General features: G+C 41.9%; 3 protein-coding genes across 5 annotated transcripts in view; 2 read left to right on the top strand and 1 right to left on the bottom strand.

Annotated features, from left to right (window-relative positions):
* The window catches only part of avpi1 (arginine vasopressin induced 1), a 4,067-nt gene extending 3,586 nt beyond the window's left edge, over window positions 1-481 (bottom strand). Inside the window, exon 1 of the mRNA XM_069139788.1 lies at window positions 284-481. The gene's annotated coding sequence lies outside the window, so the exon portion shown is untranslated. The remainder of the gene's footprint in view (window positions 1-283) is intronic.
* Window positions 482-1,048: 567 nt separating this feature from the next.
* On the top strand, window positions 1,049-3,859 carry LOC138192408 (zinc finger protein 287-like). Its single transcript, XM_069139787.1, has 3 exons — window positions 1,049-1,666; window positions 2,174-2,467; window positions 2,610-3,859. Exons 1-3 carry the CDS (start codon window positions 1,159-1,161, stop codon window positions 3,185-3,187), a joined length of 1,380 nt encoding a protein of 459 aa, XP_068995888.1. The 5' UTR covers window positions 1,049-1,158; the 3' UTR covers window positions 3,188-3,859.
* A 446-nt stretch (window positions 3,860-4,305) lies between these two features.
* On the top strand, window positions 4,306-14,874 carry zfyve27 (zinc finger, FYVE domain containing 27). Of its 3 annotated transcripts, XM_069139736.1 has the most exons (14): window positions 4,308-4,632; window positions 6,443-6,689; window positions 6,767-6,837; window positions 6,947-7,133; window positions 8,068-8,163; window positions 10,091-10,203; window positions 10,294-10,412; window positions 10,703-10,774; window positions 11,770-11,790; window positions 12,026-12,046; window positions 12,929-13,070; window positions 13,172-13,218; window positions 13,304-13,385; window positions 13,484-14,874. In XM_069139736.1, exons 2-14 carry the CDS (start codon window positions 6,445-6,447, stop codon window positions 13,552-13,554), a joined length of 1,287 nt encoding a protein of 428 aa, XP_068995837.1. In that variant the 5' UTR covers window positions 4,308-4,632; window positions 6,443-6,444; the 3' UTR covers window positions 13,555-14,874. The 3 variants fall into 3 exon arrangements, with proteins under 3 accessions (XP_068995839.1, XP_068995838.1, XP_068995837.1); XM_069139737.1 differs by lacking the exons at window positions 11,770-11,790; window positions 12,026-12,046 and having other exon boundaries at window positions 4,307-4,632; XM_069139738.1 differs by lacking the exons at window positions 10,703-10,774; window positions 11,770-11,790; window positions 12,026-12,046 and having other exon boundaries at window positions 4,306-4,632.
* Window positions 14,875-15,000: the final 126 nt, after the last annotated feature.

Below are 15,000 nucleotides of genomic sequence, written 5' to 3'. Positions count from 1 at the left end.
CTCAGTAGTCTTAAATCCTTCAGATTACACAGCACCTAAAAAAGAAAAAAACTATTATCACAATTTCTTTTGAAAAGATTTATTTTGTTAATGAAAAACTTCAAACTTTAAGTCACAAATAAGCTCCAGTGATTATTTTCGGTGAATATTTCTGTGTACTTTACAGGTACCAAAATAATTCAAACCTTTGCTATAAAACAATAATTCAAACCTTTGCTATAAAACAATAATTCAAACCTTTGCTATAAAACAATAATTCAAACCTTTGCTATAAAACATTCACCTGACTGGAACTCTGACGTCATTCACAAAAAAGTTAAATCAGATAAATTCACACGTCAGACGTCACCACAGCTTTTCCGTGTCCTCCTGCAGCACCTGAAGGCGTCCTCATTACGAGCCGACAGGTGTCAGGTGTCTCAGGTGTGTCAGGACAGCTTCTTATAGCGCGTGCGGCACCTGCTCAGACCTTTTCCTCTCACAGGCAGACATGCGCAGACTGGTTGGCCTGCTGAAGGCTCGACGGGCTGATGCTCCCTGGACAGCTGTTCAACAACGAGCCACTTACATCCAAGACAAACCACCAAGAGATAAAATAGGTCTTATGGTGAGTTAAAGGTCCACCAGGTTTTGTTTTCTTATATATACACCTGTAGAGGCTTTTTAAAAAAAAATTCAATCAGAGACTAAAATTGACCCATTTCAATCGTTTAAATTGTCCCTGACTTCTTTGCTGTGTCCTGCTGTCCTGCAGGAGTCGGTGTTGGTTCTGACCAGGATGACTGCGGCCATCCTCGGACCTGCTGGTTGGATCCTTTCCCAGCTGGACTGCTATAAATCCCATGACTGAAGACTTGTTCCATCATGTCCCTGTTATTAAATGTGCCTTCTGAACCATCAACCTTCGGCTTGTTCTGTTATTCGTCAGAATAATAAACTTGGGCTTCTCAGTACTTTGTTATTGTCTTTTTTAAACGGGTGCAGTTCAGTCTGGACACCAGTAGGTGTCGCATGCTGTTGGCGGAAGTGAAACCTCTCACGTTGCTGACAACAAGGCGACAGACACAAGATCCACGAAGAAGAAATCCAGGTCGTGGCTGGGAGCTCTTCGTTTCTCACCAGATTACTGGAGACAGTTGAAGTGTGTTTGGAGGCAGCATGAAGCCGCAGCCGAACCCGACCAGAACCCGTTCGTACGGAACCAAAGGAGCCGCAGACGAGGCTGCGCGGTGCCTCCAGGAGGAGCTGGTCGCGGCGGTGCACGGAGCCTTCGGAGTGGCGCTGGAGATGGTTGTTGGAGAGGTGAAGCAGATCGTTAGTCTGGCGGCGAAAGACATGTACGAAGAGCTGCAGAGAGAAAACCTGTCACTCAAACACAGGCTGCAGAGGGCGGAAGCTCTGCTGGACTCTGATCTCCTGAAGGGGGGAGGGAGGGGGGGAGCAGACAGTCCCCCTGCTGATCTCCTCTCCAACTTCACAAACGACCCCCCCCCCCAGGACTGCAGTCACATGACCTCTGACCCCGCACTGGCCAGCAGTCTTCCTGCAGGACCTCCTGCTGAGCAACACGAGAACCACGTGAACAGAGATGAGGAGCAGAGAAGTCACGTGAACATTCAGTGTGTCAGTGATGCAATGAAAGAACAAAGTAATGGATGTCCTGAAGGTGAGATGATCTTTTATATTTATAAATGTATTTATAGTTGAAGTTTGCAGAGAGCCAAACAGCTGCACCGTTTTCACACATTTTGTAGACACAAGTTCGAAGTTGTCCAACAGGATTCCTGCAGGAACATTAGAACCTTTTTACAGCCGTTTTCAGATTTGTGGATGTTAATATTTATGAAACTCATCAAAAACATTTTCAAAATAAAGTCAACACCATGTTGCATGAAACTAAAATGCTTGTAAAATACAGTGTTTTAATCATCATTCATTTTATTTTGAACGTTTCATATGTTCCCTCGTTTTCTACAGACGTCGTTACTTTAAAGTGAGTTAATATCATCTATTAGTATCATGTTGCTGCATTTTAAACTTCGGTAGGTTTCAGTTTTTCAGTTCTCTGAGTGGTTTCTTCAAACTCAGGAAATATTCCTAAGAATTGACACTTCCCAATATGAAGTCTCCTCTAACTGTTTTTAAATATTATGAACTAAATGTGTCCCTGAAGAGACTTCACACATGGTGAAGGTAGAAAGCACGAAGCCACCATGTCGAGGTTCGCCACCACGTCTCCACATCGACAGCATGTCTACGTCAGAGCAGGTGACCGTGAAGAAGGAGAACCCGGACGAGGAGAACCCGGACGAGGAGAACCCGGACGAGGAGAGTGACGGGTCGTCCTGCAGTTTGGACCTGATTAAAATGGAGGATTTCAGCCTGCAGTGTCTGTCGGCCGCTCAGTCCCAAATGTTGGAGGACTGGAAGCCTGAAGTCCCGGATCAGGTGTCCGGTCTGGATCCGGGTAAGAGGAAGACAGGGTCCTTCTATAGCAACAGGGGGAGAGGGGTGGGGGGTGGGGTGTCTTTGGGACACCATGTAAATACTGTATTGTCTTCTGGCTGCTTTAAACTGACCACCAACAGATCCTCCATCTCTCTCCTCAGAGTTCCCAAACATCTTCCAGCTGTCAGAACCGGCTCCAGTACCAGAAGCAGCATCCCAGGTGGGAGTCCAGGTTTCTGGTGTCCAGGTTTCTGGTGTCCAGGTTTCTGGTGTCCAGGTCCGGGCCAGCCGTAACCTGAGCCACTCCGTCACCGACCACAGCGTCTCCACGTTTTACGCCTGTAAGAGCTGCGGTCAGACCTTCCACCTGCCCAGCCTGCTGCGCCGCCACCACGCTCAGTGCCAGAAGAAGCTGCAGCAGCAGCCCGCCAGCACCAAGAAGGCCCGGCTGCAGCTGTACCCGCCGGGCTGCAGCCCCTTCCGCTGCCACGAGTGCAACCGAGAGTTCAACCGCATGGAGAACCTGAAGACTCACCTGCGCATCCACACGGGCGAGAGGCCCTTCGTCTGCTCCGTCTGCTCCAAGTGTTTCCGTCACTCCGGAGCTTTAACGCGACACTTCCGCATCCACACCGGAGAGAAACCGTACGTCTGCACACAGTGTGGGAAGTCTTTCAGGAACTGCGGCGGGCTGAAGTTCCACCAACGGGCTCACAGCAAGCAGCTCCACAAGTGTTGACTCCTTCCTAACCGCTGCAGGACTTTGTATGCAAAGATTGTTTTATGCAATATTCACTATAATTCAAATGAAATGTTTTTATGTAAAACAAACAGGCCCAACGCTGGTGAAAGACAGAAACTGTGAAGATGAGTGAAGCACACAGACAACCATCAGAACCATCGTTTCTGAGGTTCCTCCATGACTGATGTCACACGGAGTCGTTCTCCGTAGACGAGTCCTCATCATGGAGTCTCTTTAGTCTGGACCATCTCAGCTTCTCCTCTCGGACCACATCCTCTTCCTCCTACTCCTCCTCCTCTTCCTCCTCTTCCTCTGTAACGACGTGCTGCGTGACGTCACCATCGAGCTTCACGCTCAATGTGACAGTTGACGATGAAACTCGATGTGTTTCAGTGTGACTCCGAGTGTCATCATCCTCTTTGTGTTTCTGACTCCATCCTGTTGGTGAAATGATTTATGTGCTTCACTTATCAACATGTGTGTTATGTTGACTCTGAACAATAATGTGATTTAGTAAATAAAGAGTGGACATTGCTGAGAAAGTGGACAAAGTGTTAACAGCATGTGGTCCTGAGGAAACAGAGGAAGGTCACTGACAGAACAACCTCATTAACATGACTCAAACACGGTCATCCGCTCACTACTGCACTCTGGTGGTCACACAGGACACTGGCTTCACTTTTAAATGCATAAATTTAATTGATAACAAAATGTCACAAATGTCATTTATTTTAACTAAAGATTGCACAACAACCCATCTGAAGCAAAATCAGTGTGTGTGAAAGAAAGAAGGAAGGAAGGAAAGGAGGGAGGGAGGAAAGAAGGACGGACGGAAGGAAGGAGAGGAGGGAGGGAGAGAGGAAGGAAGGAAGGGAGGGAGGAGAGGATAGGAGACCTTATTCTCGATTTTTTTTTTAGGCCAACGACAGCAAAAAAAACCTTTAAAATCTCAGCATTTTTTCATCTTAAAGGTCAGTTAAAATATATATATATATATATATATATTTTTTTTTATATATATATATATATATATTTATGTATATTTATATATATAAGGAAGTGGAGGCGACAAAAGTCTCCAAAACACCCTCCAACAACCAACGATCGTTCCACTCTGGGATCGACTGGATTGGACATCTGCCCCCCTTCTCGGCTATCAATTATTCGGCCTGGATTAAACGAGGAAGCGGACGTTCCCACAACAAGACGGAGGCTGAGCTAACAAAGATAGCAGGTCCACAAACAAACTGCGGTTCTGTCGTCAAACGAGTGGACAGTTTAATAACGCGGCAGGTTCGGACGGGTTCTGGTCCAGAAGGGCAGACTGCTGGCATGGTGACCGAGCTGCGTGGATCCGGAGGCTGTTCCTTCCGCCAGGCGGCCGGTGTCGGCGGGACGCGCTAGTTTCCTGAGAGCTGGCTGCTGTTGGAGCTCAGACCGAGGTAAGAAAAACACCTCCATGTTCGCTCACAGTCAGGGACCGGGGACCGGGGAGCGGGGAGCGGGGACCGGGGAGCGGGGACCGGGGAGCGGGGAGCGGGGACCGGGGACCGGGGAGCGGGGAGCGGGGACCGGGGAGCGGGGAGCGGGGACCGGGGACCGGGGAGCGGGGAGCGGGGACCCGGGACCGGGGACCGGGGAGCGGGGACCGGGGACCCGGGAGCGGGGACCCGGGACCGGGGAGCGGGGACCACCTCCTGGCTCGGCCAGGAGGTGCGGATCCTTCCTGCGGCGAATCGGCGACCGCTGAATTCTGACATTTACTGTCGTGATCTGGTTTGAATATAAACTAAACATAAACATTAAATACTCTGAAATCTAGTTTGAATATAAACTAAACATAAACATTAAATACTCTGAAATCTAGTTTGAATATAAACTAAACATAAACATTAAATACTCTGAAATCTAGTTTGAATATAAACTAAACATAAACATTAAATACTCTGAAATCTAGTTTGAATATAAACTAAACATAAACATTAAATACTCTGAAATCTAGTTTGAATATAAACTAAACATAAACATTAAATACTCTGAAATCTAGTTTGAATATAAACTAAACATAAACATTAAATACTCTGAAATCTAGTTTGAATATAAACTAAACATAAACATTAAATACTCTGAAATCTAGTTTGAATATAAACTAAACATAAACATTAAATACTCTGAAATCTAGTTTGAATATAAACTAAACATAAACATTAAATACTCTGAAATCTAGTTTGAATATAAACTAAACATAAACATTAAATACTCTGAAATCTAGTTTGAATATAAACTAAACATAAACATTAAATACTCTGAAATCTAGTTTGAATATAAACTAAACATAAACATTAAATACTCTGAAATCTAGTTTGAATATAAACTAAACATAAACATTAAATACTCTGAAATCTAGTTTGAATATAAACTAAACATAAACATTAAATACTCTGAAATCTAGTTTGAATATAAACTAAACATAAACATTAAATACTCTGAAATCTGGTTTGAATATAAACTAAACATAAACATTAAATACTCTGAAATCTAGTTTGAATATAAACTAAACATAAACATTAAATACTCTGAAATCTGGTTTGAATATAAACTAAACATAAACATTAAATACTCTGAAATCTAGTTTGAATATAAACTAAACATAAACATTAAATACTCTGAAATCTAGTTTGAATAAAAACTAAACATAAACGTCAAATACTCTGAAATCTGGTTTGAATATAAACTAAACATAAACATTAAATACTCTGAAATCTGGTTTGAATATAGACACAATTTGTAATACATAAATACACAGGAATACACTGGAAGGGCGGCACGGTGGTGCAGTGGTTAGCACTGTCGCCTCACAGCAAAAAGGTTCCGGGTTCGAATCCGGTCCTGGGCCTTTCTGTGCGGAGTTTGCATGTTCTCCCTGTGCTTGCGTGGGTTCTCTCCGGGTTCTCCGGCTTCCTCCCATCATCCAAAAACATGCACCTCAGGTCAGGTTACCTGGCGCCGCGCTAGTGGCAGCCTGCTGCAGCAGCTCCCCCCTGAGAGCCCCCCCTGAGAGCCCCCCTGCTGTCGTGAAGACATTTCCCCTCCGGGATTAATAAAGTGTATAAAAAAAAAGAATACACTGGAATACACAGAAATACATGTAAATACACTAAAATACACATAAATACAAGACAAGCTGACATCTGTTGAAGTCAAGTCACCTCCTGAATCCCGCCGGCTGTCTTTGTCCTCACTGTGTTCCAGGAATGACGATGCATGGCACCGGAGCGGTCCAGGACCCCTCTCAGGGCCCCGGGGAGCGGGGGGAGCGGGGGGAGCTGGTGCACACGTTCTCTAAGGAGAACCCCGGATCTCCAGACGCCTCCGAGTTGGGAAGTCCTCGCTGCACACAGAACTTTGACCTCCTCAACACAGTGGTGTCCTATAAGAGGATGTCTCTGTTCCTGGAACCAATCACAGACGCCGTGGAGCTCAGCCGCTTCCTGCTCAGGTGTGTGTGTGTGTGTGTGTGTGTGTGTGATTTCAGACAGACATATATTTCTCAGTATCTGTGTGATCTTGTTTCAGATGGAAGATGCCGCTCTGCTCTCTGCTGGTGTGTTTATTCCTGAATGTCTTCTTCTGCACTGTGAATGAAGGTAGGATGAGATTGATTATTGATTGATAATTGATATTCATGCGGCTTTATTGTGGTGTCTTGTGCTTGAATAATTTATTAACCTCTTGTTCTGTCCTCCCTGCTGTCAGTCGGTTGGTTCACCGTGAGTGTGCTGGGTGTATCTGCGCCCGCTGCCCTGGGTTATCTGCAGGACAGGTGTGGGGGCGGAGCTTCAGAAGCTGAGCTCCAGAGGAGGCGCTATCACTCCGTGCACCGCAGAGACCTGCAGACAGTTCATCTCACCAAACAGGAGGCCATGCTGGAAGTCAAAGACCTGTGAGACAAACACTGCACCACTGCAGCTAATGATCGTTTTATTTCAGGATTCATTTGTTGATTTGTTGATTTATAGATCATTTATTAGGAACAAGTCTATAAAATTGTAAAAAAAAAACCTGAAATGACAATAACATCCTCAAGTGTCTTGTTTTTTCTGACGAACACCCCAAAAGCAGTCAGTGAGTTGTTCCTTTAGTGGGCTGGTGGTTCCAGCTGACTCCTACTGGATGTTCATAAAGAATAAAACACTTCTGATTTTCATATATCAACTGATTTATGGTTTTCAAACACTTGTGATATTTTACAGGTTAATTATAACCTTTATTTCCCCAAATTAAATCAATTCATTCATACAGTGAACTTCACTGCGAATGTAATAATTATTAATAAGAAAATAACACAAAAAAAAAAATCAAAATGACCCCAATCATCGTTTTCTGCATAATAATCTGTAAAAACAAAATAATATCCGTTTATATCAGAAAACTTATGTGCAGATAGATTAGAGATTTCTGCTTTTATACTAAATCTGAATCAAAACCTGCTTCTGAAAACTTTTCATTTCCTCTTCATACTTTACAAAGAAGAAATACAGAAAAAGAAAGATGTGTGTACCTCTGTGCGTACCTCTGTGTGTACCTGTGCGTACCTGTGTGTACCTCTGTGTCTACCTGTGTCTACCTGTGTGTACCTGTGTGTACCTGTGTGTACCTCTGTGCGTACCTCTGTGCGTACCTCTGTGCGTACCCCTGTGTGTACCTGTGCGTACCTCTGTGTGTACCTGTGTGTACCTGTGCGTACCCCTGTGTGTACCTGTGCGTACCTCTGTGTGTACCTGTGTGTACCTGTGACATTAACACCTGCTGTGTGTTCATGACTGGGTGAAGTGTGTCTTTGTTCTGACCGTGTTTGTGTTTCCTGTCTTCACCAGGTTGAAGCACCTGGATGACATGTTGTCGTCTGCTTGTCACTCAGCAGAAGCTATTTATCAGGTCCTGTACTGGGATAATCACAGCAAGTCATCCAGGTCAGCACAGATACACACACACACACACACACACACACACACACACACACACACACACACACACACACATACACACACACATACACACACACATACACACACACATACACACATACACACACACATACACACACATATACACACACATACACACACACACATACACACACACACACGCACACATGCACACATACATACACACGCACACATTCGCACACATACATACACACGCAGACATTCACACACACACACACACACACACACACACTGCATGCAGTGAGTCCTTCTTACTCTGAGATGTGAGCTCCTGTTTGTGTGATCTGGTTTAAGAAGTGATGTAAACAGCATCTTATTATTATGATCTTATCCTATTATTATTATTATGATCGTATTATTATTATTATTATTATTATGATATTATCCTATTATTATTATGATATTATCCTATTATTATTATTATTATTATGATCTTATCCTACTATTCTTATTATGATGATCTTATCCTATTATCATTATGATCTTATCTTCTTCTTCTTCTTATTATGATCTTATCCTATTATTATCATTGTTATTATTATGATCTTATCCTATTATTAATATTATTATTATGATCTTATCCTATTATTATTATTCTCATTATGATCTTATGCTATTATTCTTATTATGATGATCTTATCCTATTATTATTATGATCTTATTATTGTTATTATTATGATCTTATCCTATTATTATTATGATCGTATCTAATTATTCTTATTATGATTTTATCTAATTATGATGATCTTAATATTATTATGATACCTTATTATTATTATTATGATCTTATCTAATTATGATCTTATATAATTGTTTTACTATGATTGTATCTTATTATTATGATCGTATCTAATTATTATTATGATCTTATCCTATTATTATTATTATGATTCTATCTAATTATTATTGTGATCTTATTATTATGATGATGTTATTATTATTATGATCTTATCTAATTATGATCTTATCTAATTATTACTATGATCTTATCTAATTATTATGATTGTATCTTATTATTATGATCGTATCTAATTATTATTATGATCTTAATAATCATAGATAATTATCTAATTATTATATTATGATGATCTTATCCTATTATTATTATGATTCATCTAATTATTATTATGATCTTATCTTATTATTATTATTTTAGCTAATTATTATTATGATCTTATTATTATTATTATCATCTTATCTTATTATTATGATCTTATCTAATTATGAGCTTATCTAATTATTACTATGATCTTATCTAATTATTATTATGATCTTATCTAATTATTATTATGATACGTTATTATAATGATGTTATCTAATTATTACTATGATCTTATCTAATTATTATTATGATCTTATTATGATTTTATCTTATTATTATGACCTTATCTTATTATTATGATTTCATCTTATTATTATTATGATCTTATCTAATTATTATGATTTTATCTAATTATTATGATCGTATCTAATTATGATATTATCTAATTATTACTATGATCTTATCTAATTATTATTATGATCTTATGTTGTTATAATGATCTTATCTCATTATTATTATTATGATCTTATCTTATTATTATTATGATATTATGTTGTTATAATGATCTTATCTAATCATTATTATGATATTATGTTGTTATAATGATCTTATCTAATTATTATTATGATCTTATGTTGTTATAATGATCTTATCTAATTATTATTATGATCTTATGTTGTTATAATGATCTTATCTAATCATTATTATGATCTTATGTTGTTATAATGATCTTATCTAATTATTATTATGATCTTATCTTATTATTATTATGATCTTATCTTATTATTCCGGGTCGGTAGTTTCACTTCTCCTCTGTTCAGTGTGAACGGACTCTGGTAATCCCTCCAGGTTCTATGGGGGGATGTTGATCGTGGTGTGTCTGCTCTATGTTGCTCCTGTGAGCTGGGTCCTCGCTGGTCTCAACAGCGCCATCTTCCTGTGGAACAGAGACTTCTGCAGAGGTGAGTCCGTGTCCGTCAGTCCGTCCCGTTTTAAAGAGGGTTGAAAATAACGCTGAAAGATAAAGTGGAGTTTGTGATGTTCTGTTCCAGTTGTGTTGGACCTCAGGAAGCTGTTCTGCGCGGGTCAGGCTGAGGCCTCAGAGCGGGTCTGTGAAGAACAGGAACAAGGCAACTCTTTGGACCGGACTCCGACACCAACTAGTCTGGAGGTGAGGAGGTGGAGAGGATGTGGGCTTTATTACTGAACCATGCTGCAACGCAAAACCCTGCATGGATGTGTTCTGTCCATCCGCGGCGCCAACTTCTCTCTTCTGGTTGGATTCTCCACCAAAGCCATGAAGGGACGGAAAACTTCACTCACTGCAGGATCTAATAATTATACTTTGTATGATTATGTTTTCAGACGGTCACCTCAGTTTATAACAAGACGTCAGGGATTTCATCAGCCGTACATGTTACGACCAAATCTTTATGAGTGAGTTTGTGTGTTTGCTGACAGGACCTGTCTCCTGGCAGTATAGAGGAAGCTGAGGAGGCGGAGCCTGATGATGAATTTAAGGATGCTATTGAGGTGAATGCAACCTTAAAACTTGAACGTGCACTTTTCAGTTACAACTTTCACGTATTTCCCTAAAACTCTAATCTTTTCCTTTTTTGTTGTAATTCTCGGGTTTTTTTAAAATTATTATTTTCATTTCTGGCCACCAGAGCTTCTTCTTAATGTCAGATGTGATGATGTAATTATACAAATGTTTCTTGTTAAACTAGTGATAAAAGCCATCAGGATAAAGACAGGTATTCCCTGTGCTGATGAACGTGTTTGTTGTTGGCAGACAGCTCGATTAGAACATTTAGTAGCTCTCATACTTCGTACAGTACGAAGTTGTAAAAACTAACAGACATTCATATATTTCACTCCAAAGCTAGAAGAAGTTCGATCCTCCACGGACCGGTCACTGTATGAATAATGATATTACAGAAATTGAGATGCGGACATTAAGATGTGTGAGGAGGAAAGCGTTTCGTCTTGAGCGGTACCGGCCCTTTAAATATGTACGTTATCTTCACTCAGCATGAAGACCTTTATTATAGCGCTTCCTACTCGCAACACTTTATTTCAACATGGAGCTGCAGAAGTGATCACAAGACAAATAGGCCGACCGTGATGATATGTGCCGAGGATGAAATCCATTGGGAGTTTAAAATGGTGACTTCAGTCCAGTAGGTGGCAGTAATGCACCTGTAAGTTAGTTTGCCTCCCACTATTAAAACACAGAAAAAGAAGGTACGGACAGGTTTACGTAGTGTTTGTTAGTCTGGTGAAAACACAGCAAAAGGCTGAAGGAGCCTTTTAGTTCCTTGAAAAGACGTCTGGGACTAAAAGTTTGTTCCCTTCCAATTTATTAACATATTAACAAATACTGAGGCTGAATTTTATAAACGATCCGTCTCCATCTGCATTTACACGCTGTAAACATTATTTTTGGATCAGTATGTAAAATGACCTTTTTCATGTTGATGACATACTTCCTGTGTTTCTTTTTCTCTGCTGTCCTTGAAACTCAGGAACATTCAGTTTCACTGCAGGTGAGCGTTGCCCCGCCCCCTCTGTTTGGAAGACGATAGCCCCCCCGTCACCAGTAAACTGGCTCTACCGTATACAGAGTGACACATAAGCGTCATGTGTTGTTACCTTGTAGTGTAGTTGTTGCTCTGCGATGTGAAGCATGCTGCTGGGTGTGTTCACGGTTCATCGCCCCGGAAACGACTTAACAACTAACAACTAACATTGTTCTCATGTGTTGTTCTCATTCCTGACAAGGAAACACCTTTGGTCTTAGTGGTAAGTGGATTTACCAGTTCTTCTGTTCCATCCCTCCCTCCCTCCCTCCCTCTGTCCATCCACTCATCCACCTACCGAACCCTCCCTCCGTCCATCCATCCGTCCATCATCCATCCCTCCCTCCGTCCATCCATCCGTCCATCATCCATCCCTCCCTCCGTCCATCCATCCGTCCATCATCCATCCCTCCCTCCCTCCGTCCATCCACCCACCCACCCATCCATCCACTCATCCACCTACCGAACCGTCCATCCGTCCATCGTCCATCCATTCATTGCCTCCTCAAACCATTTCAAGAGTCCTCGTGTGTGTGTGTGTGTGTGTGTGTGTGTGTGTGTGTGTGTGTGTGTGTGTGTGTGTGTGTGTGTTTTTTGATTGAAAGCATTTTATGAAGTGTTTTGCATGTTTTTTTTAATTAACAGCATCTCATGCAACCAGTGGAACTATTCCTTCTCTCTGTTTTACACTGAGCTCTAAACTAAGAAATTATAACTTCCCCAAATGTGGAACGAACCTTTTAAATCCACGTTCTTTAAAAGAGCTCTTTGTTGAGGGTGGATGTTTGTATTAAACAAAGATTCTGAAGAAAACGAGTGTGTTCTCCATGTAGAAGGATATCAGTGCAAGCAGGTTGTTGTCTGCTCTTTGAGGGGGTCTTTTGATTGGCAGATAGAATCCAGCTGTGTATTTTTCCCTCCTTCATCATCACCCTCGTAGTCGAATCTCGCCGTCACGGCGCTTCACTGATGTTTGCCAAACATCAACGAGTTGAACTGGAGGACTTTCAGCCAGTTCAGACCTTCTGCTGCGTTTGGATGGTTTTGTAAAACCCTCTGTGATGACGGTGTGTAACCGCCTCCTCTTCCTGTTTCCTGGAAACAGGAGGATGATGACGGGCCTCTCGGAGCGCCCGAGTACGACACCATCTCTGAAAATGGTCTTCTGAGCCGCAACGAACCGATACGCAGCAAGGTGTCCAAACTGACGGAGAAGCTGCGTAAACGCTACCCGACCGCCAGCACCGGTCCGTCTGCTCTGACTCCTCCCCTCAGTTCATCTGCTGCTTTACCACCGCGATGAAAGAAGTCTCTGAAAGTCTCGTTCTCTTTCTTTTTGTCTCCAAAGGCAACTGTTCCAGCTGCAGCGCCGTCTTCTCAGTTCTGAAGAAAAGGGTGAGACTTGTGGATAAATTCAGACCGCATGTCATCATGTCTAACTTTGTCTTCTCTTCGACCTGATGTCTTCTTGTATTTGCAGAGAAACTGCAGTAACTGTGGCAACAGCTTCTGCTCGCGGTGCTGCTCCTTCAAGGTGCTGAGGTCGTGCATGGGGGCGACAGGTGAGAAGAAGAGCATGAAGAGCAGCGGGACGCGACCCGTCTCATCATCTCATCATCTGTTGTTGTGTCTCATTGTGTTCTTGTGGTTTCCTCCTCAGCTCCGGAGGCGCAGAGAGAGACCGTGTTTGTTTGTGCCGCCTGTAATTCCTCCCTCATCAAGTTACAGTGAGCTGTCATGTCCGCTCGTCGACTTCCTTCGCTGAAACCCGAACCTCACATGCCTCGGTTCTCCAGTAAAAGGCCCTTAGATGTGCGAGATTCCTCCCATATGGAACTCCAACACCGCCCTGCCTTTACCAGCTGCCTCCCTCCTCCACCCCCCTTATTACTTACGGGATTTCTATTGTATTATGTTAGACATTTCCTGTTTCATCTGTAATTGAAGGACTGGACCTTCCAAACCAGTCAGACTTCATACGGAGCACAATGGCTCTAAAATCGATGGACCTACTTTCCCCCTTTTTGAGCAGAGAGACGTGAAGAAGCCGGACGGAGCTTCTGGTGTCGGTGATGGAAACGAGCAGAAAGGAGTTCAGTGGCTTCGCTTCAACACGACGTCGGTCCCACTTGAACGTTGATATCGTCATGTAGCAGATTAGCTGCACTGTGAGGCTGAAAGGACTTTTCTCGATGAACAAAACTAAGATTATAAAGTATAAACTTGGCTTTCGGTAGACTGGTGGTGGATATGAAGTTGTGGGAAAAAGCTGGAGCCCAAAATGAAACACAATTTGCTGTCTAATGAACAAAATAATGGGAGAAAGAGAAGTGCTGCATTTTGAGCAGAAACTGTCAGAATATTTTCACTGGCTTGTTCTCTGTCTGCTGATACACTTTGACGTGCAACTGTCAATAATGTCATGTGATCAATTGCAGGGTTGTCCAGGAATAGGAACTATTTTTGGGGATTATGTTCCCGCGAGCTGCAGGAGCAGATAAAACCATAAAACTGAACATGCTCGACCTGTAGCGGATCACGTGACGTGTCTAAATATTAACGTGTGTTGGGGACGAGGCTGTGAAAATGTTGAAGTTTTGACCGTCTCGCTCTTCTTGTGATGTTCAAGCTGTTGCTTCTCTCCGTTCATCATGTTTTCCTGTGTGGATGTATCCAATCAGCTTCTTGGAGCATAGCGGCAGGTTTCCCTTTAACTGGATCACATGTTGTTTGAATGGACTGAGAAACCATCTGAAACTGTCATCAGAGCTTCAACCTCTTGCAAGCTGGACTTGACTTAAATAACTGATGTCGGGGCATCAAAACCCAGGAAGTTGTTTTAATCACGATTCAGACACAGATGATTGTAACTGTTTGCTTTGCTTTTATTGTAATCATATATCAACTGTTGCTGTAAATTGTTCTAATTGTTCTATATCTAATATATTTAATTTAAAAAGTTATTTGTCCTAATTATTAATTCTGTAAATATTTTAAAGGTTGAAAAATGCCATTAATGAAATAAAATCTGTGAAGATTTAATAACTTTAAGTGACAAGTGGTAAGTATATTCTTTTTGAAATAACAAAATAACAACTGCTGAAGGCTTAACAGAAATGTTATTACCAATACCACCAATTCAACGCCTTGAAATATTGTATTGTAAAACAAGTCATT

Source organism: Embiotoca jacksoni, unplaced genomic scaffold (genome assembly GCF_022577435.1).
Source record: "Embiotoca jacksoni isolate LCO1_2020_lvr unplaced genomic scaffold, fEmbJac1.0.p SCAF_85, whole genome shotgun sequence".
Classification (NCBI taxonomy): Eukaryota; Metazoa; Chordata; class Actinopteri; family Embiotocidae; genus Embiotoca; species Embiotoca jacksoni.
This window is presented reverse-complemented; position numbering and strand designations above follow the sequence as displayed.